The 26,941-nt window shown below is 37.7% G+C and overlaps 2 protein-coding genes and 1 pseudogene across 17 annotated transcripts in view; 2 read left to right on the top strand and 1 right to left on the bottom strand.

Moving 5' to 3' along the window:
• CACNA1C (calcium voltage-gated channel subunit alpha1 C) overlaps positions 1-16,991 on the bottom strand; it is a 722,361-nt gene extending 705,370 nt beyond the window's left edge. For all 5 annotated transcript variants that reach the window (XM_081059047.1, XM_081059052.1, XM_081059050.1 and 2 more), the window contains exon 1: positions 16,497-16,991. In XM_081059047.1, the coding sequence (XP_080915173.1) occupies positions 16,497-16,632 (136 nt within the window). In that variant the 5' untranslated portion in view covers positions 16,633-16,991. The remainder of the gene's footprint in view (positions 1-16,496) is intronic.
• Positions 1-26,941, top strand: part of DCP1B (decapping mRNA 1B) — a 55,296-nt gene that overhangs the window by 16,407 nt on the left and 11,948 nt on the right. For all 11 annotated transcript variants that reach the window (XM_081059057.1, XM_081059067.1, XM_081059059.1 and 8 more), the window contains 2 exons: positions 19,431-19,497; positions 21,814-21,949. In XM_081059057.1, coding sequence (XP_080915183.1) covers positions 19,431-19,497; positions 21,814-21,949 — 203 coding nt within the window. The remainder of the gene's footprint in view (positions 1-19,430; positions 19,498-21,813; positions 21,950-26,941) is intronic.
• Positions 5,747-13,208, top strand: LOC308502574 (RNA transcription, translation and transport factor protein-like; annotated as a pseudogene). Its single transcript has 3 exons — positions 5,747-5,752; positions 7,336-8,047; positions 13,200-13,208. The product of its transcript is annotated as an RNA transcription, translation and transport factor protein-like (transcript).

The raw sequence follows: 26,941 nt of genomic DNA, 5'->3' as shown, positions 1-26,941 counted from the left end.
AAATAAGTCAAACAGAAAGACAAATATCATATGATTTCCCATACATGTGGACTCTGAAGAACAAAATAAATGAACTAATAAAACAATAATAATGAACAATAAAATAAATGAACTAAGAAACAGACTTGTAGATACAGAGAACAAACTGATAGTTACTAATGGGAAGGGTGTTGGGGCCTGGGTGAGAAAGGTGTAGGAATTAAGAAGTAGAAACTGGTAGTTACAAAATAGTCATGCACATGTAAAGTACAGTATGGAGAATACAGTCAATATTGTAAAAACTGTAGTATCAGATGGGTGCTAGACTTATCAGGGGGATCACTTAATAAATTATATAAATGTCTAACCACTACGCTGTATACCTGAAAGTAATATAATATTGAATATCAACTATAATTAAAATAGTCACAGGGATATAAAGTACAGCATAGGGAATATAGTCAATATTGTTAACTATATACAATGTCAGATGGATAATAGACTTGTTGGGGTTATCATTTTGTGACGTATATAAATGTCTAATCACTATGTTGTTTTGTACACCTGAAACTAATAAAAAATAAAACCAAAAATGTTCTCTGTATCTGAGTTTGTTTCTGTTTTATTTGTTTATTTTGTTCTTTAGATTTCACCTATAAGTGAAATCATGTACTATACCAAATCATATGGCATCTGTCTTTCTCTGTCTGACCTAACTCTACTCAACTCAACGCCCTCTAGATCCATCCATGTTATTGCAGATGGCAGTATTTCATTCTTTTTTTATGGCTGAGTAATATTCCATTGTACATATGTGCCACCTCTTCTTTATCCATTCATCCATTGATGGATACCCAAGCTGCCTCCATGTCTTGGCTGTTACAAATAATGCAACAGTGAACATGTGGATACACATGTCCCTTCAAAGTAGCAATTTGGGTTTCTTCAATAAATAACCAGAAGTGGAATTACTGGATTCTTCATTGTCTCTTGTTATAGCCTTTGTTTTAAAATCTATTTTGTCTGTTGTAAATATTGCTACCCTAGATTTTTTTTTCATGAAATATATTTTCTCATCCCTTGATTTTCACCCTATGTATGTCTTTAGATCTGAAGTGAGTCTCTTCTAGGCAGCATATGTAAGGGTCTCGTTTTCTTATCCATTCAGCCACTTTATCTTTTGACTGGAGCATTTAATCCATTTACACTGAAAGTAATTGTTGATAGATATGTAGTTATTGGCATTTTGTTACTCATATTTTTGAATGCTTTTTTTTCTTTTTCTTAAAGAAGTCCGTCTAAGATTCTTTGTAATACTGGTTTGGAAAAAGCTAACTCCTTTAGCTTTTTCTTGTCTGGGAAGCTCTTTATCTGTCTTTCGATTCTAAATGATAGCCTTTCTGTATAGAGTAATCTTTGTTGTAGGCACTTGCTTTTTAGCACTTTGAATATTTCTTGCCAATCCCTTCTAGCCTGCAAAATTTCTGTTGAGAAATCAGCTGACAGTCTTATGGGAGCTGCCTTATAGGTAACTGACTGCTTTTTTCTTGCTGCTTTTAAGATTCTCAATTTGTCTTTAACCTTTGGCATTTTAATTATGATGTGTCTTGGTGTGGGTCTGTTTGGGTTCATTTTGTTTGGGACTCTGTGCTTGTATAACTTTCCTTCGCCAGGTTTGGGAATTTTTCAGCAACTATTTCTTCAAATAGGTTTTCAATTCCTTTATCTCTCTATTCTCCTCCTGGTACCCCTATGATGTGAATGTTGGTACACTTGATGTTGTCCCAGAGGCCCCTTAAACTATCCTCATTTTTTTTGGATTCTTTTCTCTTATTGATGTTCTGATTGGGTGTTTTCTGCTACCTTAACTTCTGAATTGCTAGTTTGAGCCTCTGCTTCATCTAATCTAATGATTCTCTCTATTCTTTATTTCATTTATTGTATTCTTCATTTCTGACTGGTTCTTTTTTATGCTTCTTATCTCTGTATTTATGTTTCCTATCTCCTTGTTAAAGTTCTCACTGAGATCACTGAGCATCCTTATAACCAGTATTTTGAACTCTGTGTCTGGTAGATTGCTTGTCTCCATTTTGTTTAGTTTTTTTTTTCTGGATCTTTGTTCTGTTCTTTCACTTGGGACATGTTTCTTTGTCTCTTATTTTGACTGCCTCTGTGTTTGTTTCTATGTATTACATAGAGGTGCTACCTAAAGCTATCTCACAGTCTTAGTAGGGTGGCCTTATGTAGTAGGTGTCTGCTGGGCCCAAGGGTCACAGTCTTCCTGGCCACCTGAGCCAGGTGCTCCAGGTGTGTCCCTTGTGTGGTTGTGTGTGTCTTTCTGTTGTAGATGAGTCTTCGTTGCTGTATGCACATCAGTGAGAGGGACTGACCCTCAGGCTGATTAGTTGTGAGGACTGGGCGTGACTACAGTGGAGGAGCTGTAGTGCAGGGGCTGACCCTACAGAGCAGGGTGCACTTTAGCAGGGCTCTGGTGCCTGCCCAGTGTGCCCTTTGGGTGTGTCATCCATGGAGGTAGCTGGGTGGTGCTCTGGCTTGATTCATAGCAGTCCCAAGGCCTCATGTTAAGAGCCCCACCACAGGCCAAGTTTAGCTGCAGCCTGTGCCCTGGCATGAGCCACAAAGCAATCCACAAATGGCTGCCACCCACACTGGGCTTGGAGGTGCCTGGGAGAGGTCAAGTCTCAAACCAAGGCTGGCTGCCCCTACTGCCAGGTTTGAGGCTTCTCAGGAAGTGGTAGGGGCAAGTCCCAACAGCTGGCATAACAGCTGGCATGTGAAGGCCAGCTGTTGCTTGTTTGGGTTTTGTGATGCCTTGAGAGATTTTAGGAAAATCTTCAGCATGAACCAAGACAGGCCATTTATATGGAAAAGCCACTGGAAGCAGCTTGGGTGGGCCTGCAGGTTGGATGGGGTGGGTCTCAATGAATCACCAGGGCAGGATGAATGGTATTAGGTTGATGGAGACTCAGATTTGGAGGCCACCTGCATCTGCAGGCTGGGAGTGGGGAAGGCTCAACAAAGAAACAATGGTTTCTGCCAGCACTTCTGTCGGAGAGAAAGCTGCCCCTCCAGCCCTCATCCTGAAGCCAGACAATTCATTCCTCACCGTGTGTCCCTGGTGCCTTTCAAGCTGCTGCCCCAGCACTGGAGCTCAAAGCAAATGGGTCCTTCAGTAAGTCCATGTGTGGGCCCTTTAAGAGGAATACCTAGGACTGCAGCCGCCCTCCGTCTCACTCAGCCACAATCTCTGCTGGTTTTCCCAGCCAGAAGTTGTGGGGACTCCTTTTCCCTGGGATCTTGGTGTGGTGATGGGACCCCTCACTCCACTGGGAGATATCCCTCCCAATTTTTAATGCCACACATGGGTGTGGGATCAGCTCATTCTATGCCTCTGCCCCTCCTTCCAGTCTCGAGGTGGCTTCTTCTGTGTGTCCTTAGTTGTAGGACTTCTGTTCAGCTAGACTTCAGACTAGTTGGTTGTTCTGTAGTTGTAATTTTGATGTGGTTTTGAGAGGAGGCAAGCACAGCATTTACCTGCTCTGCCATCTTCACTGGAATCATGGATCTATTTATCTTTATGGTTTATTTTGTTTTGTTTCCCTCCTTAATATCTAGTACTGATTGCCTTTGCAGCTGTAGTCATTTGGTTTTTGTTTTGTTTATTTGTAGACTCCTTTTCAATGTCTGACATTAAAGATTTACAAAAGGGGTTTACCCAAGGTGCTTCTAGAGTCATAAATACCTCAGTGTTTTCAAATAATTCAAATACTTTGTATAATGATTATAGATTATTTATATATTCTATGATGACTGTAGATTCATTCATCATTCTTTTGACAATGAACCCAGCTTCACTGAGGACTGGTTTTTTAAAATTCTGCCCCTCAAGATCTGTAGAGTGAAGAATCTCTCTTGGCATTTCACTTTGACCTTTATATGACATAGGCCATATTTAGACATTTCAAACAGAAAGAGGCAGAGTTGATAGAGGTTTGTGTTGAATTTTCTCATGGAGTTTTTTAGCTTCACGAGGTTAAAAAGAGATAACTATCCCTTCCTTATATTGGATAATAACGAAGAGCAAAATAAAGAAGTGAAAACCTCAATCTCTCTTCGTTTAATGAAAAAGATAACTTTAATAAATAACTTTGTTTTGACCAAACACGAAATACATGATTTTATTACAGTAAAGGTTTTATACTTTTTATACTTCGTTGCATTAGGATTTGACCTATATAAGCTTTAAAAGTAAATAAGATAGCTGTTAAAAGTTAGGACAAAAAATTCATTTATTCAACAAACATTTACTGAGAATTTACTGTCTGCCAGGTACTGTGTCAATGCTTTATATTGGTTATTTAATTCTTATAACTTTTTCTTGGAAATACTGTTATTCTTGTTTTATAAATGAGGAAACTGAGGTTAAAGGAATGAAGTCATTTACCATGGCCCTTGACTATTTTGAGTTGGAAACAGCATTTGAACTAAGAAAGCTTAACTTCAAAAGCCCAGGTCCAAGCAGTGAAAGTACTAACACGTGAAAGATGTGTTTGAGTGAGGTTTACTTTTTTATGAAATACTTATCTTTTTAGGCACTCCAAAGTTTAAAAAGCAAGTTCCTTTTTTAAAAAGTTGAGAATCTATTGTATTGCAGTTATTAGAGAGGAGAATACCAAATAAAGACTAATGTAACAAAAAGCTGAATTTGACCATTTTTTAATATCATTCCCCTTTAATAACCATTTACTGTGTTTTCCATTTTATAATTAAATAAGATCTTGGTATATGGAGATCTATTTTAGAAATGTATTCCCCCAAATATAATGTTTAAGATAAGTTGTAGCTAGCAATGACAGATACCCTGTTTCCCCCAAAATAAGACCTAGCCAGACGATCAGCTCTAATGGGCCTTTTGGAGCAAAAATTAATATGAGACCGGCTCATATATTATATTACACTACATAAGAACTGGTCTTATAGTATAGCAAAATAAGACCGGGTTTTATATTAATTTTTGCTCCGAAAGACGCATTAGAGCTGATTGTTCGCCTAGGTCTTATTTTTGGGGAAACACGGTAAATTTCAGAGCTAGGCCAACAGGTTAAATATATCATTGTCTGTGGTTACAGGATTAGAATGAAATTCTTTTGAACTGCTTGATTTCATCGAAGACATAAGCCTAGAGCTCAGAGCAAATCACAAAGGGCAAAAATCAAGATATTTAGGATCAAAGCTGTTTTAGAAAACTCCTCCTCAGTTTTGAAGTGAATTTACCATATTCTGTAGTTTTGTAGTAAAAAATAAATACAATTTAAATCCTTTATTGATATTTGTAGGGTCTGGGGAAAACTGCTATAAATAATGGGAAATGATACACTGAATGAAAATGATAGTCACAGACAGTTCTTATCTTTCAAATAGGCCATGTCTCTTTTAAAGTGATTAATGGACTTTTGGTCAAACATGGCAGAGTGAAGCTCTCTCCTCCTTTTCATTCCACATCCATTCCAGTTCTGGCTTTCCTTATCTGTTACTTGGAGTATTTCATAACTACTCATAAGAAAAGGAGATTAAGTTTCCAGCACCAGGCAAAAAAGAGTAAGTTCATTACAACATATCTCTCCCATTGGTTACAACTAAAAGTAATGGACAGAATAGCAAAAAACCAAAACGTAACTGAGGATTCTGAAAGTAAGCAATAACAGGCATGCTGGGAAGGGAGGTCAGAACTTGAAGAACAACCAGTATGGTGGTGAGTTTCCTGATTTTATTCTTTATTTCTTTATCTCCTGGCTTTGACTCAGGATTGGGTCAGGTCACAGAATTGTGTCCCAAGAACAACAAAAGCCAAGAGAAGCTCCTCCTCCTAGTCTGGGGACTAGAGAAATGGACTCCTGGGAGCTACAAAGTGTGAAGAGAATAGCCCTCTTTGCCCCTTTTTTCTCTCCTAGCCCTACTCTGAAGCCAGTTGCAGTGCAAAGCTGAACTACCACTGTGTCAGTGACGGCAGTGACACAGGCACCCGAAGATCACCGGAAACAACCTGTCTCTGCCAGAGAAACCGGAAACAAGGGCCCTTGTGGTCTGAAGAGGGTGGGAGAACTCCAATGATATATTTTCATCTCTATTTTGCTTCACGCTGTGAGCAACCCAAGCTATGCACACTCCCTGACAGTGTGAGACTCTAAAACTCTGAAAGAAGTCCTCACTTCCTAGCTAAAGGACTGGGAAAAATGTCCCTGAGAGCTGGACAGTGGGGGAGACTCTAGAGTAGAGAGCTGGATAAAGAGATCCCCTAATTCTGTATCTGAACTGACACAAGTCCTTGCCTCACTCATGAGCTTCACATACATGTAACAGAGCAAAGAATCATTGCAAGGGCTTTGAGCACTAACGTACAATATAAACCACTATCCAAGTTCCAGACTAATGTGTAAGTGGTTTATCTTTATGGGGCAGACACAAACAGCTTTGAAAATGGAACTGACATGGGAACCATTGTACACAAAAGGCAAGACAGAACTGCCGGTTTAAATCTAAACATAATTGATTACCTTCTCAAAACAAAACAAGAAAAATCAACATGCTCTGGAGTATTTTAAGAGGACTCAGAGTCTCACCACATAATCAAAATGTCCAAGATACAATGCAAAATTACTGATGCAGAGAAAAACCTCTAAATCTCAAGGGGGAAAAAAATCGACAGATGGACGCCCTGGGATGGTCTGGCTGTTGTAATTATAAGACAATGGTTGTAAGACAGCCTTTATTACTTTTCCATGAAGTAAAACTGAATACTCTTGAAATCTATGGAAAGATGGAAATTTTCCACAGAAAAATATGTATAGAAAAGGACCAGATGGAAATTTTGGAACTGAATAATATTCAGTGGATGGCCTTACTAGCAGAATAGAGATGACAGAAGAATAAAAAATCAGTGAATTCAAAGATCAGTAGAAATTATCCAGTCTGAAGAATATAGAGGAAAAGGATTAAAACAAACAAACAAAGACCTACGGCCTCAGAAATCTATGGGGCAATATCCAGGGGTCTGAATTTGTGTCATTGGAGTCCCATGAAAAGAGAAAAAGGCTGGTGTAGAAAAAGTATTTAAAGAAATATGGCTGAAAATTTTCCAAATATATGGCTTCAAGGAACTCTGTGTACCCCAAACAGGATAAACCCAAAGCAAACCATGCCCATAAACATAATAAACTGCTGAAAAACTGATTTTAAAAACAAAAATCTTGAGCTGTCTGCACCTCCTCACCTCTCCTCTCCCGGCCGAAGCCTAGGGAACCAGAGGGAGAATCGGTGCCTATGTTCTGACACAAGCTGACAGCCCTCACCTTCCACAACCCTGCTGGCTTCAACTACAAAGATTAAACAATTTAGAAACTTTTATCATTTGGCTCGAAGATCAGAAAATAAAACACAACAACATTGAAGACAGAAGTAATTTAAGAAACATCCACAGCTGTGATTGGCCAAGTTCTTTGAAAAGTACCTCAAAGATGTTAATTGTCCTATTTAAGATTCAAGATGGACAAGTAGCAATTGACTGGCTTCTTGGTTTAGCTTGGTTTAGATTTGAATATGGTGATAATGCTGAAAAATACAAGGACTTTGTACCTGATAATACAAAAAAAAAATACTGACAATGCAACTAAAAATGCAGAGCCATTGTCAATTTGGATGTAAATAATCCTGATTTTAAGGCTTGTGTAATGGCTTTGGCTAACCTTCTTCAGATTCAGTGTCATGATGATTACCTGGAAATGCTTAAGGCAATTTGCATTTTGGTCCCAGAGTGACTGATGCAGAATGCAGTTGCTAAAGCAAATGTAACAAAAGACAGCTTTCCTGTTGCTTTACATAAGCATATTCTTGGTTTTGACACAGGAGATGCAGTTCTTAATGAAGCTGCTCAAGTTCTGCAGTTGCTACATATAGAAGAGCTCAGAGAGCTGCAGACAAAAATTAATAAAGCCATAGTAGCTGTTTAGCAATTGTTGCTGATCCAAAGACAGACCACAGACTGGCAAAAGTTGAACATTTTAGGATTTTATTCTCTCACCTACTTAGCACAGTTGGGAATCATGTACGCTCTGGCATGTGTTTGGAAATCAAATGTCACATTTTCGAGGGAAGAATCCTAAAAAATTAACTATGTTCTAGAGATTAATCCTCATTGATTTTTCTTTAATAAAGTTTGGGAAAGTGGGGGGAGGATCTTGGGAGCATCCAGAGGAAAATGATACATTACATACAGGGGAACAAATGTTTTGAATGACTACAGATTTCAGGAACCATGGAGTCCAGGAGACAGTGGAGCAATATTTTAAAGTGCTGAAATAAAAGAACTGTCAATTTAGAACTCTATCTCCAGTGAAAATATCCCTTAGGATGAAGGTGAAATAAAGACATTTTCAGATAAAGGAAAATTGAAAGAATTCTTTGTCATCAGACTACTCTAAAATAAATGCTAAAAGAAGTTCTTCAGACTGAATGGAAGTATTAAATGGAAAATTGGAACTGCAGAATGAAGGAAGGTCAACAGAAATAGTAAATATATGGGTAAATAGAATGGACTTATTTTTTTCTCAAGTTCTTTAAAATACATATGACTGTTGAAAACAAAAGTAATAACATTGTCAGGAGAGAATTTAATGTATGTACATGTGATACATGTGACAACTATAACATATATGGGAAGGTAAAGGGACCTATGTAATTGTAAAGCCTTATATTTTATTTGAAGTGGTAAAGTAAAAACTAGTAGACTTTGAAAAGTTAGGCATGTGTATTGTAATTTCAAGTAATCCAAAAGATGGCAAGAAAGGAGGTAAAAGCATAGCAAAAATCAGGAAGAAAAACATAAAATAAAAAATAAAATAGTAGCTCTAAATCCAACCATATCACTAGTTACATTAAATGTCAATGGTCTAAACATACAAATTAAAAGACAGATTGTCAGATTGGATAAAAAAATCATGACCCCACTATATACTGTTTACCAGAAACCCACTTTAAATGTAGCAATATAGGTAGGTCAAAAGTAAAAAGATGGAAGAAGACATACAATGAAGATACTAATTAAAAGAAAGCTGGAATAGCTATATTGATTTCAGACAAAGTAGACATCAGAACAACTACAACAAAAAAATTACCAGGGATAAGGAAGGACAATACATAATGATAAAAGGGTCAGTTTACCCAAAATACATAACAATCATTAATATATATGTACCTAAGAAAAGAGCTTCAAAATATGTGAAACAAAAAGTGAAAATTGAAAGGAAAAATAAAAAAAGATGTGCGGTTATATTTGGAAACGTCAGTACTTTCTGTAATTGCAGAACAAATAGACAGAAAGCAACATTGTTCAGGATGTAGAAGACCTGAACAATACTATCAACTAACTTGACAAAACTGACATTTATATAACATCCCATCCAACAACAGCAGAATGTGCATTCTTAAGTGCACATGAAACATTCTCCAAGAACAATTTTATGATGGGTCATAAAGCAAACCTTAGTTTTTAAGAAATTGAAATCATACAAAGTATGCTCTCTGACCACAAAGGAATTGAACTAGAAATCACTAACAGAAAGGTATCTGAAACATCCCTAAATATTTAGAAATTAAACAACTTCTAAATAACCCAAGTCAAAGAAGGAGGAAAATTTAAAAATATCTGAGCTGAGTAAAAATGAAAATACACGTCAGATGAAACTGAAGTGGGCTTAGAAGGAAGTTTATAGCATCATATAAGAAGAAAGGCCTTAAAATGAATAATGCAATCTTCCACTTTAAGAAATTAGAATGAGAAGAGCAAAGTAAACCCAAAGCAAGTAGAAGGAAGGAAATCATTTATATTAATTCTAGAATTGTTATATGTGTATATATCGGATGCTTTTGTCCAGCTTTGAAGACACTCTGCTTGGAGTGACTGAGAAAGAGCCACAATGTTGCTTAGCTTTCCAAAATTCTTCCCTGTTCCCTAGTTGGTGACAAAGATGGAAAAATCTCACGTCTCAGCTAGTGCAAAGCAGTAATAGAAGCTGAACTGTGTGGCTCACCCTTTCTATGGCTGAGGGTGCTAAGGAGTCCATGCTTCTCCAGTCGTCTCCTGGACTTCAGCCACCTGGAGGGATGAAAGGTCTCCCAACTTAACCAGTTCTAATACCTCGGGACATTATCTATTTTCTTAACTTTGGAATTAGTTCAGGCAATTATTACAAAAGCAATTTGAATGGTAAAAAGTGAACCCTGTATACATTTATTACTGAGAAAATGAAAGCCATATTATCTGCCCAAAGATAATTGAGTTGATTTTTCCTTTCTAAGGTATTTACTGGTATATTGATAGCCTCAAATACGTAGTAGTTGTTAACCTTCTTTAGATCACACACCCCTTTGAGAAGCTGATGAATTTCCTTCACACCTACCTGCCTGACTGACTCCCTCAGATGTTTTCTGATTGCCTACTGTGTTCCAGGATTCTATGCTTTGTACTTTCTGACCTCCAAAAACATGTTTGCTTATGTACACACCATTTTGCATACAATTTTTAGGGATTTTATTGAACTCCTGAAGTCCTCTAGAGTCAAGAAACATCTTTAAAGTAATTATATGGCTAAAAATACTTAACATTTTTACTAGACAGAATCTTAGATTTGCAGGAATAGCAATAGAATATCATTGTATTCACAATATAAGATTGTGAAAGTAAACTCATTTAAATCAGTGCAATATGGAATGGAAGACAAGGAATCTGACATTTCATATTTCACCAGAATAGGTAATCTATATCATCCTGAGGCTCATTTACAGTATGTGTGAGGAGTGGTTAGTTGTACTAGATAACCTCCAAGGATGCTTTCGACCAGCTAAGTCTCTGCTTAGTGAGAAAGAAAGAAGGCCACTGAAATTAAAATACTATAATGTGATCACTCTGTGTCTATAGCCTTCATTGCCATCCTATTACCGTGTTTCCCCCTAAAATAAGACTGAGTCTTATATTAATTTTTGCTCCAAAAGACATATTAGGGCTTACGTTCAGGGGATATCATCCTGAAAAATCATGCTAGGGCTTATTTTCTGATTAGGTCTTATTTTCGGGGAAACACAGTAAATTGGTGCAAAAGTAACTGCAGTTTTTGCAATTATTTTTAACCTTTTAAACTGCAATTACTTTTGCACCAATCTAATAACTGAAAAATGATCTATTATGTATCATTGTCCAGAGAGCTGATGTTTTAATATGTGATTAAGGGTTACACATCTACCATGCTTGAGCGATGAAACTTGTCACTCTGACCTTAAACCCAGAATTACTTTTTTGTACTCTTTGTCAGTGCCCAGCTCATGCTGAAGGGAAGCAATCTAAACTCCAAAGGAGACTCTTCATCTAGAGAACTGGCATTCTGTCCGTTAAAGAAGGCTCTGAAAACTCTCGTGTAAAGCAAATTTTATTTGGGAGCCTTGTGATATTGCTTGGGTTTCATGTCTCTGTTTTTCCATGTGTTGAGTTGTGATACCTGACAATTCCTTGAAACACACACACACACACGCACACAATATGGGTAAACAATACTTCTCTTCACCCTGACCACCCAATTCACATAGTCTCTACATTTCCATCACTTACGATTGGGAGACTCATTGTATATGGAACCTTCACATGAATTTAATGGGGAAATGTATATGCATCTCTAAACTTATTTAACAATCTGGCATGCTTAGGTGAGGATGAAGCCATGTGACAAAGTAATATGTGATGAAGTACAGATGGATACTATGTGAGAGTAACATGAAGGGTAATAGTGTGGCTTAGAGATGGACTGTATTTTATATTTCGTTTTTGCGAGCCCAGTTTGACAAGGTAGAAGTCTAAGTTTTGGCAGAGAAAAACTGGATTCCCAAACGTTTCCTGACATGATTAATGAGTGAAGAAGCATCTTTCAGTCTCCCTACCCTAGCACAGTGGTTTGCATATAGTAAGTGCTCATTTGGGCTACGTTAAGGGTTCATGTCTGTGTGCTTTTCAAGTCGGTGTTTATTACTAACTATAGTCCAAAAATCACTTAGAAAATAGTTTTAAATAATCAATTTGAAACAACTGGGTTAATTTACTTCTTACCTCACAGAAGGAAACATTATAATTTTTTTCCTGTTCTTATGGGTTTTTTGGAGAAAGAAAACAATTTTAGCCAAGAGCTGGTGTTAGAATTATTCTAGCTGCAACCTAAGAGCTCTTATTTAATAGTAGGAACAAAACATAATTTAGCTGTTTATAACAAAGATTTTTGGAAAAAGTAGTATCTACTACATCCATAAGTATAGAATAAGGTCAAAATGGAAAAAGTGCCGAAACTCGGGCTCACTTTTGTTCAATCAAGAAGTAACATTAGTCTTCTTTTCCTAGACCACTGCTACATAAAAATCTTGGAAAGTTTTTAGTGATCATATATGTTTATAGTTATGGTATTTTCAGCAAAGCTATTCCTATAATTAAACACTTGATTAAATAATCTGATTCAAATATGAGTAAGTCGGTTTTTTACTGGAATGAATTTTGACCTGTATAAATACTCTGTTTTATGTTTAGCTGAAACATATATTTCTCACAAACTATAGTTATATTAGACTAGACTCATTTTGCTACATTGACATTCACTTAAGATAACACATTTTCAATATGTATGTGTTCCTGGAATAATTAGCATTGCATATAAATCTTATATTAAGATAATTTAGGTCCGTGTATATGTAAGCTTCAGATTACTATTAGCAGACATGATTGGAATATGAATATCTTATTTTTTTCTGCTAGATCAAAATACTATTAGTTATACTCCAAAGAGAAATGCATGTGATTTCGCAGATTAATTGCATTCTTTAAGCTCTTCATTGCCAGTGCCTGAAAGGTAGTCAGGAAGACTGGTATATATGGTAAAATTGTTGTATAATAAATACACATAAAATGAGTGTATTAGTATCTACTTAGTGCTGGATCAATAGAAATATACAATCCTAGGGAGCTCATACCCTAAAGACAAAATCCCATCAATATTTGGAGCAAAATAAACCCTGAGTGAAGCTGGAAGGAGAACAGAAGGGGGATGTGAGGAGAGCCCCCCCCCCCATGCTGTGATCCCATGCTGACTAATCACACCTCCTAATCTTGGTAGGACGTGTGATCAGTCCACACAGCGGATCTAACACATCTCGTCTGTGATGTTCAATTAAGCCAGAATAGTGATAACTATGAACACGAGCAATTAATAGGAGCATTGATGGCATACGATCTTGAAGTCTTAGATTTCAGTTCAACCCCACAGACACTTGTGGAATGTCTGCCACGTGCTAGTTATTGTGACAAAGGCCTACCTTCCAGGAGCTCATATAGTCCAGCAGAAGGAACAATCTTGTCAATACTTAATTATAACATGTGTTTCCTTTTTTTTACTCAAAGGATGTGCAAAAAACTATGGGAGCAAAGAAAAAGTTGAGACTGTTTATCCCTGGAGGAAAGACGGCCTAAGGCTGAGTAAGAGTTCAGAGAGGGGGAAAGAAACTTTAGGGAACTCACGTTGTTATTTGCAGCCTAGGAGATTTTGAAACTAATTAGCAAGATTTTGAACAAGATGGAAATATAAACTTAAATGACCAACAAAACAGAATAAGTAGTTCTTCTTTATATTTATTATTACCAATGGCTTTTTCTACTTCCTAATTTTTAAAAATGTATTCTGGGGCCGGCTTGGTGGCTCAGGCGGTTAGAGCTCCACGCTCCTAACTCCGAAGGCTGCGGGTTCAATTCCCACATGGGCCAGTGGGCTCTCAACCACAAGGTTGCCGGTTCAATTCCTCGAATCCCGCAAGGGATGGTGGGCTGTGCCCCCTGCAACTAGCAACTGCAACTGGACCTGGAGCTGAGCTGCGCCTTCCACAACTAAGACTGAAAGGACAACAACTTGACTTGGAAAAAAAGCCTGGAAGTACACACTGTTCCCCAATAAAGTCCTGTTCCCCTTCCCCAATAAAATCTTAAAAAAAAAAAATGTATTTGGTTAAATCTCTTAAAGGAACTTTCCCCTGAAATAAATTAAATTAGGAAGTTAGTGTATAGTAAGGAAGATTCCATCTGACCTTTCATGAGCCTGGTGTTAGTAGCAGACCTCCAGATTGCCATTTTGGGAGGATATAATGACCTCTGTGGATATTAGGGAGGTCTGATGACATAACATGCCTTTGTTATAAATGAGAACTTTCAAAAAGCTAAATCCATCTTTTTATTTGAAGATAATAAATTCTCCTTTATAGTTGGAGATACGTATTAATTTAATCCAAATGTTTTAGTTCTATGTTTTAGTTGAGAGATTTTTTGTTGTTTTTATGGCATTAACTTTCTAATTAATTTAATTTATTTAGAAAGGAGAAGGTTGTTTTTACTTCACAGTATTTGTTGAGGTTTTCTACTGTTTGCCCCAAAATGTTCATGAGCATTAGTTACCCATAAAATAGAAACTGCTTCTCATCTACTGTGAGTCGTCCAATATTTTGAGATCATGAGATCACTGATTTGTGAGGTGCAGTAAAACTATGTCATGTGAAAAGAACCAGACCGGGGGCCAAAGATAACAGTGTTATGTAGACTCTCAGTGGCCAGCGAAGCTTTTGTTTTCCCCGATTGTGTCCGTGTTTGGTCAATAACGCTAAGGCAGAGGTGAGTGAAGGAACATTACTTTAAAGGCGTTAAAGAGCACGCCGGCAGGAAGCATTTTTAGTGTAAAGCATTCCAAACGAGGCCGAAGTACAGAACCAGCACAGCATGGCCAAACATAGCCTATGTTTTCCAGCCGTGGGTGCCAGTATAGGCAACCTGGTTGCTGCTCAAGCATTTACTGCGGAAAAGTACCGCCAGTACTAGAAATCACGGTTCCATTATTCCCTTCTTCTTTCTTTCCTTTTTCTTTCCTCCCTCTCTCCCCTCCTCCCATCCTTCATTTTTTCCTTTTGAAGGTCCACATGAACCTTGGTTTAAAAAAGACTAATTTCCATCTCATGTAACTAAACCTACAAATCAAACATAAAAATTGTTTTAATACTTTTTTTATTTCATCTGTGAGGCTGAGGGAGGACCATATTTTAGTGAAAACAGATTGACCCAAGAAAAATGACTTTGCCTAAGTTATTTAGACTTATTAGACCACACATTTCTCATTACTGAAATAGGTTCTTGAACTGCACACTTCTTAGCTAACTTCCAACTCTAAAATTTCGTACTTCTAACTTTCTGATTCTTAACTATCTTGGGATCTTTCGGAAGGATGATAGCTGAGTGTGTGTGCTAACCGCCTAATGCCAGTAAATAGTCATCAATCTGGTCAAACTTATAAAAACTTGAACTAGATAAGTGGTATAATAAATAAAAAAAATTGAGAACAATTTTTCTCAAAATTGTTCCACTCATTTGAGAAACAGTTCATGAAAGAAATAGGGTTTGAAGGAATTTTTTTAATTTTGGGTTTATCCTTAAGTGCCCAGAAGAGATTTGTGTAATTTACACTGCCACTTTTGCTTTCCTAGTAAAAAGAGAGAATTTAAATGCTTTTTTGCTGCATGCTGACTATTGTTGAGAGACAGAAAGAAGCATTACCAAATCCGATATCCTTATTCTGCCTATTTAAATTTTGCCTATGTAATGATGTATATCTGCTTACTAACGGTACAGAAATATGTCTTACATTTTAAAGTTGCACACAAATATTAGCATGAATCTTTGTTAAAAGATTGCAAACTACCAGTCACGATTTGGAATTGAAAGGTATTTGGAGTAAAATATGGGAAAAATAATAAATGTCTTAAAAGAACAGATTGTATAGAAATATTTACTGGGAGCAGAATCTAGATGAGGTAAATCCCAAGAGAAGGTTCAGAATGAACTAATGTGCTATGCTAAGAAGAATCAAAGGGTTCCAAATGAGTGTGCATTTAAAACCATTTAATATTGCTCTTATGACCTCTTTACTAGCCTCTTAAATTTGATCAGCTTTAGGTTTTCTGCTGAAGAAATTTAAAAAGAAGAAAATATCATTATGAAATATAATCACCTTCTTTCTCTCTTGTCAGACATGAAATCTAACATGGAAATTCTGTTTTCCTTAATTTTTCTTGCAGAATTAAAAGAAAAGGAAAAGATTGGTGTTTTAATAGATACACAGAGTCAATATTGCATCGCCTGTTGCTTCAGACGCTGCTTTTTTTCAATTGAGAGTTTCCAAATTATAACATAAACCAGGACAGTGCAATTTTAGGCAGAATTTCACAACTGTGCTGTTAAAAATCCTGTGTTAAATAAAAAGAGGATGGCCAAAAGATGGGCCCTTAGAGTGGGGACTCACACATTCTGGGTGTCATTAGATATTTCAGAGTAAATTTCAGTGTGTTCTTCCTATTCTTTACTCCACTTTGGGGTCTCTTACCTCCAGGAGGGGTGTAGAAATAGTTGAGTTGAGCTTCATGCACCAAAGTGCCCTTAAACTTCCCCCCAGTCTCAGACGGGTGACTGGTAAGCGGCTGGTATGCAGGCGTCGCGGGCTGAACAAAGGCTCGAAGCATGGCGAATATCCAGATATGCGCAAATAGGCTGTTTTAGAAATAAGTAAAGATCCTGCTTGTGAGCTTTTCTCCTTGTGATTTTTCAAAATCTAGAAACCATTCCCGCAGAAACATCTCAGTGCTGTCCAGGTTAATGGGGCCACATCACATCACTGCCAATTTAGGGTGCAGGAATTCCTTTTAGAATCCTGAAAACCACAACTCCTTCCTTGGTTCTTTTCAACCTTGTCTTTTTCTTTCTTCCCTGCTCTGCTCACTGCCTACCTACGGGTGGGCCTCTCCCTGAGTGGCTTTACAGGAAAACTGGGATTGAAATGTGAGGTTAATGGTTTCCGTCAGCCTGTCAGCTCATCGCCTCCCTAAAGCGTGATGATCTCTGGTTTTTGTATGTCACCGCGAGCTACTCTGGTACACCCTCTTGTGTAGAAGAGTGATAGGTTTGTCCAAGGGTCGGGAGACCTTGGGCCTTGAGAGACAGAAAACTTCATCCGGAATGTGCACTTTAATGTAACTCACTGCCCCCTTCCCAGTGGAAGGGAGCACAAGTTGCAAAACTATTTTAAGGAGAAAAAAAATAGGCCCAGTTCTACATTTTATCTTAGTATTACCTTTCAGCAGCCAGGACTGTTGGTAAATCTGTTCTTCCCCCCTTGGCTATTTAAATTTTATGTTCAAGCTAAGTATTAACTGGAATGAAAAGAGCTATTTCAATATGATCCATTTTAATCTGAAAGTCACGTTGCCTTAGAGATAAACGGTCAGGTCCTAAAGAAATCTCCACAATGTCTTATATAACTTATAAACCCAGTCTTGCCTTCATTCTGCTTTGACATGTGAAAGATGTTTTACAGCAGTTTCCCTCCCTAAATCTGCATTTCAGTTATCTCATGGTAATGACATTGTCAGACTACTTTTCTATTTGTATCAACAGTTTCCTTGGCATCCTACCCTTATGAAAATCTAGTTCCTTATGTCAAATGCTACAAATGTGTAACATTAAAAAAAAATGACACCCAAAATATTTCTACTAATCTGTTCTACTGATGAGACACAAATAGCTGGTTTTCCCTCTGCCCTTGGGCCTCAGATTTTTTAGTTATATTGTCTCCCACGTTACCACCTTTCTCTTTTGGTAGTTTTGGAAGACTCAGTTTCCAACGAAAGGACTGGGTAACCAAAAAATAGCCTGGGCTCCTAGTCTTGTAACTAAGGTAAAAACCACCAAAACACATAAACGTATTTACCCTTATGGAGTAGCTGAACGTCAGTGATCCACTTCACTTTTACTTAAAAGACCATGAAGCTGTAGGTGGGTTAGTATACAGGAATCTGTGTAGGCAATCAGGGTAGGCAGTTAATGTTGATAGCCTGGAAACAACCTTGAATAAAACGTTTCAGGATACATGTGTAATGATCTTGAGATGAAAGAATTTCTTTTTGACGTAAAGGCTGCCACAGCACATAGGCTTCAGAACTCAGATGTTCCTTTCCAAAAGATTGTCACTGTATTAAAGGGGAGTGTGTGTATATATTTCTAAGGGGATAAAATGGTCCTATTCAAGAAAGAGCTGGGGGTTTTCCACTTTGTCTCCCTTCACACATGTAAGTAGGTAAAATAAAGATTCCTAGTACACTAATCATACAAAAAGTTAAAAACCCATTGCCACCTTTTGGCAAGTTAATAATTCAGATTTATAGGGTTCCTTTTTAAGATGTCTGCTTAAAATAGCACTAAAAAGACATTTCCTGTGCCTCCTGATATCTGAATTATTACTGACAGAAAGCAGAAATTCCATACCGAGGCACTGGTTAGGTGAGTGGGGATAAAAATTGTAGTTAAAATATCACAGCTGTTTTAATGACCAAATAATAGTCATATAATTAAATGTTTTGAAAGTTTAAATTTAAAAAGGTTTTCCTTTCAAAAACATATCTTGTTGGTTTTCATTGCCCTGTAATAACATTGCTAATCTTTTCAATGAAGATTTTTTAAAACGCATGTGTAGTTAATGTATTATTTGCATGATTAATACTACCAGGTCCTCAGCTAGACATTTATAAATGTATTTCGGTACCGTTTAGCCTTTGCTATAAAAATGATGTAGCTAGGCACATACTAAAGTATACAATTTATTTGAGAGTTATTAAATGAATCAATAGCAGCTATATTTCACTACATTTTTCTTTCAATACTAAATGATAGTCATAGTCATTTCTAATCTTTCAACAGTTGTAAATTTTCTGTACAGACATTTTGAAGTCAGGGATTTATTACCGAATTTTATTTTTTTCCTCCACCCTATCCTAACTTACATCTTACAAAGCCAATTTCTCAGTTAATATATTCCTGGAAGAAGGAGAAGGAAGAGAGACTTCTAGGCCTAGTTTCTGTATAAGCTTTCTGAATACTTAAAATAAAGATGAAATGTGTGTGAGATGTGCAAATGGAGTATAAAAACATCACGTTTCAAAGCCAGGAGCTTAGAAATTCTGATTTCATTTTCAATCCTATTCATTCATGAAGGAGCATTTACCAAATGCCTATTATGTTCAAGTGCTGTATTTTTAAGGATAACATACTTTAGTGTGTGTGTGTGTGTGTGTGTGTGTGTGTAAGACCATTGCAGATTTCTCTGTGGGCTTAAAAAAATTCCAATGCTAGGTTTTCAAACTTTAACTCCAATGATTGGTTTCATTTATTCAGTAAATGTGTATTTTCCTTCAAGATGGAAAGGGAGTTCTTTTCCTTTTTGTAGTTTTGAAGATGCTTATAATTTGTTTGATGTGCTCTTTTGCAGTGTCCATTTATGGGATTTGGTTTTATGATAAGGAAGAATGCCAAAGAATTGCAGAGCTTATGAAAAAGTAAGTGCTGAAAGGATAAGTACTATTTTTCAGGACCTGGTGCTTTTATTTGTATTTCTAAGTTTGTGTAACTACACTGAATATATTCTGTTATATATATTCTATCATATATATATATATATGTATATACTCTTAGAATAGCCCTTTTCACAGTAGTTAGGAAAACATTTACTATTTATAAATGGAAAATAGGCATAAATACAACTTTTTACTATTTATCAGGTAAGATTTACCATGTGGAATGCTTCACTTCAGTTTTCCCTGAATACATGAAATACATGGAATATGAGTTGTTCCAGATGGCAGTTTTCCTTAATAACTTCCTTATTTGTAAATTAACAGTTTTTTTCTTTGAAAAGTTACCAATATGTCTATTAGTAAAAAGAACATTCAGAGCCATTCTAAAAGGCTGCTTCGGGTTCTCTAAGACTTTTCATTTCCTTCCTGCCTAAATGCTTTCCTTAAACTGCACACACTCAGAATCTCCTCACATCTCAAATGCTGTGAGTACTTAGGGTAGTCTTTATTTTCCATTTCTTTGGAAATATCTGAGTTAATATTTGTTTATTATTAGTTTAATAATACACTAAATGTTAGTTTATTAATATTAGTTAGTATTAGTTAGTAATATAGTAAACTAAATATTAATAAACTAAATATTAGTTTATTAATATTAGTTTATTAGTAGTGATCAAGAAACAGTCCCCTCTCTCTCTCTCTCTCTCGTCTATTTTTCTTTTAGTCTCATGCTACCTTGTGATTTGTGCCATTCTGCATTTTGGGAAACTTAAATGACTTTCTCACTTGGCCTCTGTCTGCTTCCCCGATTGCGTGGAAAGGAGCGCTCAGGGAAGCATGCTGCCTCCTGGTGATGGGTCAGTTCTTTGGTCTGCGCTTGAGCCCCAGCTGCTGCGGAGGCAGTGATCTCCCTGCTGTTGGTGGGGAGGGTTTAGAGCCTGGGAATGACATGAGTCTCCCACGTGTGCTGTATCAGGTGGTGACTAGGCTGATACACACTAGAGCACACAGTGTGGCCGCTACCCACACGACTTGACAAAGCGGCCCCATCTGCAAAAGAACCACTTTCCTATTTAAATCCTGGGCACTGAAATGGCTGAAAGCTGACTCCCAAAAAAGAAAGAAACACGAACGCACATTTTTATAGATAATCAGTGATTTCTGAAAATCTTGCCTGTGATAGCTAATTTTGGGTCACTAGCTCAGGTTGCAGATGGTGATTAAGTGTGTTCGAACTGCTATTTACCACTGTAACAACTGGTTCCTAGAACATTGGTGTTATTGTAAACTGTGCAATGGATAATAATAACAGGATTTCATCTAGATTAAAAAAATACCCTGTATAGCTCAGCCAAGAGGCCGTGTTAACATTGTTAGCATTCTGCAGTAATTGTGTAACAGCAGGAAATTGATTGTTGACCAGCAACAAGCAGCTGATTTGTGTGGATTCCCAGCCCTTCCTCAGTTAGAATTAATCTCTCAATAAATTCTCAGATCTCTTTGACCACAGACTTCATGGCAATTTTAAAAGAAATTGAGCTGAAAGTCAAAGCACACAAAAGGAAAAAGTATGATTCTCAACGTCACCCAGCAGCATATAGGAGCAATTTGGTCTCCCTTCTGTATTGTTTTCAGGAAAACAGAAGATACGCCTCATTGCTGTTTTTTCAATGCCCTGTCTTCTAGGATGGAGTCTTCTCTGTGTTCCTAAACGGCCAGAGGACTACAGGATTTGAATTGCTGGAATTAACCTTGCTTTGACTTTAAGGCACTTTGCAGTGAAGGGGAAAATCTGATTTGCCATGCAGTTTGCTCAGTGTTTGAGAACGCTCAGTCAGGTTTCCTCAGCAATTAATGAGTTCTTTCAAATGCTCTAAATGAGGAGTTGGCAAACTTCTTCTGAAAAAGACCAGAGAGTGAACATTTTCTTTGCATGGCCATACGGCCTCTGTCACAACGACTCAAGCCTGCCATTAGTGAACAAAGGCATATAAACAAATGAGCATGGCTCTATTTGTAACTTTCTTTACAAAAAAACTGGAGGGGGGGGTGGCAGAGCCAGACTTGGCCTTGCAGATTGGAGTTTGCCCACCACTCCTCTGGATTCATGTATTAATATCTAGTCAGTGTACTCAGGACTCAAATCTCATTTTCTTCTCTCAATTCTTAAGCAGCCTTATTTCTAATATAAATAGAATAGAATAGGATAAAAACTACTGAGTGAGAATTGGATGGTTTTAAAAATCATTTGTGTTGAATTGGTTTTTCTTGTGTGGCCCTTCCGCTCTATTTTTCTAGCCTAACTCAGTATGAACAGTTGAAAGCCCATCAGGGAGCTGGAGCAGGAATCTCCCCAATGATCCTCAGTTCAGGAGAGGGCAAGGAAGTAGATATCTTACGAATGCTCACCAAGGCCAAAGACGAATACACAAAGGTGAGTGTCTGTCTTCCCTGCTGATATGTGCTCAATTTCCACAGTGGAAATATGCTCCTTGAGAAAGACCTACTGCTATTCCTCTCACCATATAAAATTATATGAAATAAAATCTTTACTTGCTTTTAGTAGGCTAAAGAAGATTGTTTACTTCTAAGTGAATTAAAAGGGTAGCCTGAGAAATCAATCACCTTCATATATACAAATAGTATCCAATCAGAAGATTTACTAAAAGACCCCATTTACAATAGCAGCAGACTAATATAAAATCCTTGGAATAAAATTACAGAAACAAGCAAAATCTATATGAAGAAAACTTTTAAACATTCCTGAAAGGCATAAAAATAGACTTGAAAAATGGCAATATATGTCCTGATCTTGGATAAGAATATAAAACTTCAAGATCTCACTTCCCCATAAATTAATCTATAAATTTAAGATGATTCCTAAACAAATACAAACTGGTTTCTTTTCTTTTCTGGAGTCAGACATGTTGATTATAAGGTTCATATGGAAAAATACACAGGGACAAATACCTGGGAAAACCTTGGCAAAGAAGAGCAATACTGGGTGGGAGAGAAGAGGGAGCAAGCTCCCTGATACCTCCTACCTGTTATTAAGACATTAAAACCTAAACACTTCCAACACTACAGCATTGATGGTGCATAAACAGCCAGGTGGACCAGTGGGACAGATGAGAAAGTCCAAATTGAGTCCCTAGTGTATATGGAATTTAGCCCTGTTTCTCCAAAAATAAGACCTAGCCGGACCATCAGCTCTAATGCGTCTTTTGGAGCAAAAATTAATATAAGACCCGGTATTATATTATGTTATTGTCATGCGGGGTCTCCTGTGGGGTCTCTGCTCCCGCTCCCCACATAAGAATGCAGGACATGGTGAGGCCAAAAAGGAACACCCACAGAGCCATAGACAGGGGGTTCATACCACTATAGTCTTGCTGGCGGCTGGGTTGGAGACACAGGAAACATGAGCCACACTGTTCGCAACCCTCACTACGCCGCTTGCAGGCTCAGCCACCATCTTGTTGCTGGCCCCCATTTTCTGCTAGCGTAGCCACAGCAGTTATATCAGTGGCCAATGGCTCAACGGTTACAGCTGACGGCCAACTAGCCACAGCTGATGGCCATCCAATCACAGTTGATGGCCATTTACTACCTGAGCCAGCACCTTTCCACGTGAGGGCGAGAGCCTGGAAACTGCTCTCTGGGGCTCTGTCCCCACAGTTATATTATATTATGTTATATTATCTTATATGGACCCGATCTTATTTATATTATAAAGATCGGGTCTTATATTAATTTTTGCTCCAAAAGACTCATTAGAGCTGATGGTCCAGCTAGGTCTTATTTTCGGGGAAGGATATAATAAAGGTGAATATAATAAAGGTGAAAATCTCAAATCAGTTATTTGAATAGATTTTTAAATAAATCATGTTAGGATAACTGGTAGCGATGTGGAAAAATACAAAATTGGATCTGTACCTCATGCCATCTACCAGGATAAATTCCAAATGTATTAGAAATTTAAATGTAAAAATAAAACTGTTCAAGTACCAGAAGAAAACATGTATGAATTTCTTTGTAATCTGGGAAAGGGGAAATCTTCCTATTTACGCCTCAAAACCTAAAAGCAATTAATTTAACTATTATACATAAAAATAAAAAATAAATGTTGCATAATTTAAAAAACATACATGCAAAGTGAAAAGATTAAAAACTGAGAAGAAATATTTACACCTAAACAATAGAAAGAGGGTTAATTTTATATTGTATAAAGCACTTTTATAAAAACTGAGAAAAAGATCAACACAAAGCAAAAAAATTAAATTAAGAAAACTAAAAAACCCTAGAATTTGAAAATTAGATGAATAAAGGTACATAAATGAATATCATATTATGACATAATTACTTAGAAAAGAAATGAGAGTGACTTCAAAACCCCTTATTTGAACTAAACACCCTTAGTGGATTATATTTTAAGGACAAATAGAACTGCCAAGAAATTATCAACTTCATTCAGTAGTTTTGTTGTTAGTAGTAATATTGGCATTGCAATTTTCCAGCTGTCATGGGAAATAATAAATGAGTACTGTTGACCCTTGAACAATGCAGGGGTAGGGGCCCTGACCTCCCACCCCTCACACACACACACACACAGTTGAAAATCCAGGTATAATTTTGACTGTCCCAAAACTTCACTAATAGCCTACTGTTAGGGACCAGAAGCCTTACTAATAACAGAAACAGTCGATTGACACATATGTTATATGTTACATGTGTTATATACTATGTTCTTACAATAAAATGCTAGAAAAAGATGTTAAGAAATTCAGAAGGAAGAGAAAATACATTTACTGTATTTGTTGAAAAAAACCACATATAAGTGGATCTGCATAGTTCAAACCTGTGTTGTTCAAGGGTCAACTTTGTGGTCACAACAAAACTTTCAGTGTAAGAGAAAAAATAATTAAGTTAAAACTACATAATGTTAAATTTTAAGTGGAAATATCAGAGTTGGTTGACATTTTGTTTCTTAAATATGTAGTTCCTAACACTTTCCCCGAAAAGACCTAGAAATAAGTGACAACCTAGTAGCAATAAACACCTCTAGCCCCCAGATTATTGTTTCTAAGTACTGTTCCCTCCTGTAAGGTATCAGGGCTCTTTAACGAAACCCCTGATTCCAGGTCTGGGATAGGAAAGTCAAACAAATAGGGTCATGTGAACGGGGCATGGTATAGTCAACCTCAAGGGACCAGTAACCAAAGCATCAAATTCTAACACCAACAAGGATACCTGCAGTGGATTGAAATCCATTGAATGTATAAAATCTATGAGTTCGTGGTGATGAAAGACAGCAAGCAACCAAAAATATGAAACAAAACAAAAAATAACTACTGGCTATTTTGGAAGTACTAGGTGTGGGGACAGAGCCAGGAGTGCAGTTTCCAGGCTCTCGGCCTCACGTAGAAAGGTGCTGGCTCGGGTAGTAGATGGCCATCAACTGTGACTGGATGGCCATCCGCTGTGGCTAGTTGGCCGTCAGCTGTAACCAGTGAGCCATTGGCCACTAATATAACTGCTGTGACTGCGCTAGCAGCCAATGGGGGCTAGCAAGAAGATGGTGGCTGAGCTAGCAAGAGCGGATTGCAGTTAGCATGGCGGGTTGCAGTTAGCAAGTGAGGTTGGTTGGCAGAGAAGTGGACGGCAGGTTGCGGATCGTGTGGCTCCTGCTTCCTGTGTCTCCAACCCAGCTGCCAGCGGGACTATAGTGGTGTGACTCCCCGATCTATGGCTCCGTGAGTGTTTCTGTTTGGCCTCACCATGTCCTGCGTTCTTATGTGGGGAGGAGACCAGAGACCCCGCATAACACCCTGCAGGACACTAGGACACCAGCTCCTTTCTCTGAAAAGTGACAGTTAATGGAAAAGAATTAAGCGTTTATTCTATCAGCCGTCATGGGACATATTTCAGGTAACCAAACAGTCCTGGTTGGTGAGGGAAAAGTTCTCTATCAAAAAATTCCCAGAATTCCCCCCTTCTCACTGTAGATGGAATGATGGAAGTTAAAAACACCGTAGTAAAGTAATTGATTTTGGCAATGATCATGAGTAATGTTAATGTGATGAGAAGGGTCGATGGAAACTTGAGCATGAAAGGATTAAGCTGCCAGCAGCTGAACCCACTGATAGCATCATTAAAAATTGAATAACCAGATATTGTGTGCCTCCTAATGTGATGTAATGTGAACATATAGCACCACCTAGAAATATTCTTACCAGATGAGTTGATGCTGAATCTAAGTCTTGAGCTCTAACTTTCTAGTTTACAGAAAATGAAAGCGGTGAAGGGGTGAAGGGTGGGTAGAAAACAAATCAAATGACACCACCAGGAAGCAATCAGAAAAAATCCAGAATGAAGTGAGACCTACTGAAGGCAACTGACTGGGTTTCTTTAACATGCCTTTGTCGACTCAGCCCTGATTGTTAGACTGTGAGGAGGACAAAGGACATTCCTTACTCGTCTTCCTGTCCCGCCTTCCTCAGAGTTCCTGGTACATAATAAGTGCTAAATAAATGGTTGTTGAATGAATGAATGACTATGAATAACCAGAGTTTCATTACCCTTTTATCACAGGGCTTGGAGAAAGATGCTGTAATCTCAGCTCCAGTCAGTAACAACTATTTTTATAATAGTTGTTTATTTTGTTTAATTCTTCAACAGTCATTAAAAAGTGCTAATGACTTGGCAACTAGTCAAATAATTATACTTTATTAATTGTATTATGTTAGGCACACTAAAGATTAATCTTAAAACGTGACATTTTACTCTCTAGGAACTTAGGTTTTATGAAGACAGCATAACAATGGCCAATAAATAATAAATGCAAATATTGAACAAAAATTATGTTCTTTTTTCTCCTTCTCTCCTTTTAACACACACATACACACACACACACATTGTTTATAGTTTATAATGTTTTGACATCTTAAAAATCTTCTGCTTGGGGACAGACTCCTCCTCCCTGACTAGCCAATTCTTAGAGCCAAGAGCCCAGCCAGAAACATGCCTGTGATGTGCAAACTAACATCCAGAGCCATCCCTCCTTTATCTGGCCAGGTCTACCCTGTCTACCCAAGGGGCAGTATTCCTTGAGCCTTAATTAACATCTCGGGTCAGGCCAGGCCCCTAGGGACCACCCGTGTAGTTGAGAGGCTGCTGAAAGGACTCAAACTAGCCAGTCCCGAGATGCAGAAACCCCTGCAAGCCTTTGTCTTTGCTTTCCCAGTGCTCCTGTTCTCTGCCTCCTGACCACCCTGAGGCTTCCCCATGTGACCCTGTGTGATGGGCTGTGCCTCCTGTGTCTGGGGCCTGTGAGGATAATAAACTTTGTTTCCTAAGCCTCTCCAGTGCGTCCTCTTGTAGCCACATCTGACTGTCATAAAAGAATACAGTACGCATGCGCTCGTGC

The sequence above is a fragment of the Rhinolophus hipposideros genome (assembly GCF_964194185.1).
Source record: "Rhinolophus hipposideros genome assembly, chromosome: 9".
In the NCBI taxonomy this organism is placed as follows: domain Eukaryota; kingdom Metazoa; phylum Chordata; class Mammalia; order Chiroptera; family Rhinolophidae; genus Rhinolophus; species Rhinolophus hipposideros.
This window is presented reverse-complemented; position numbering and strand designations above follow the sequence as displayed.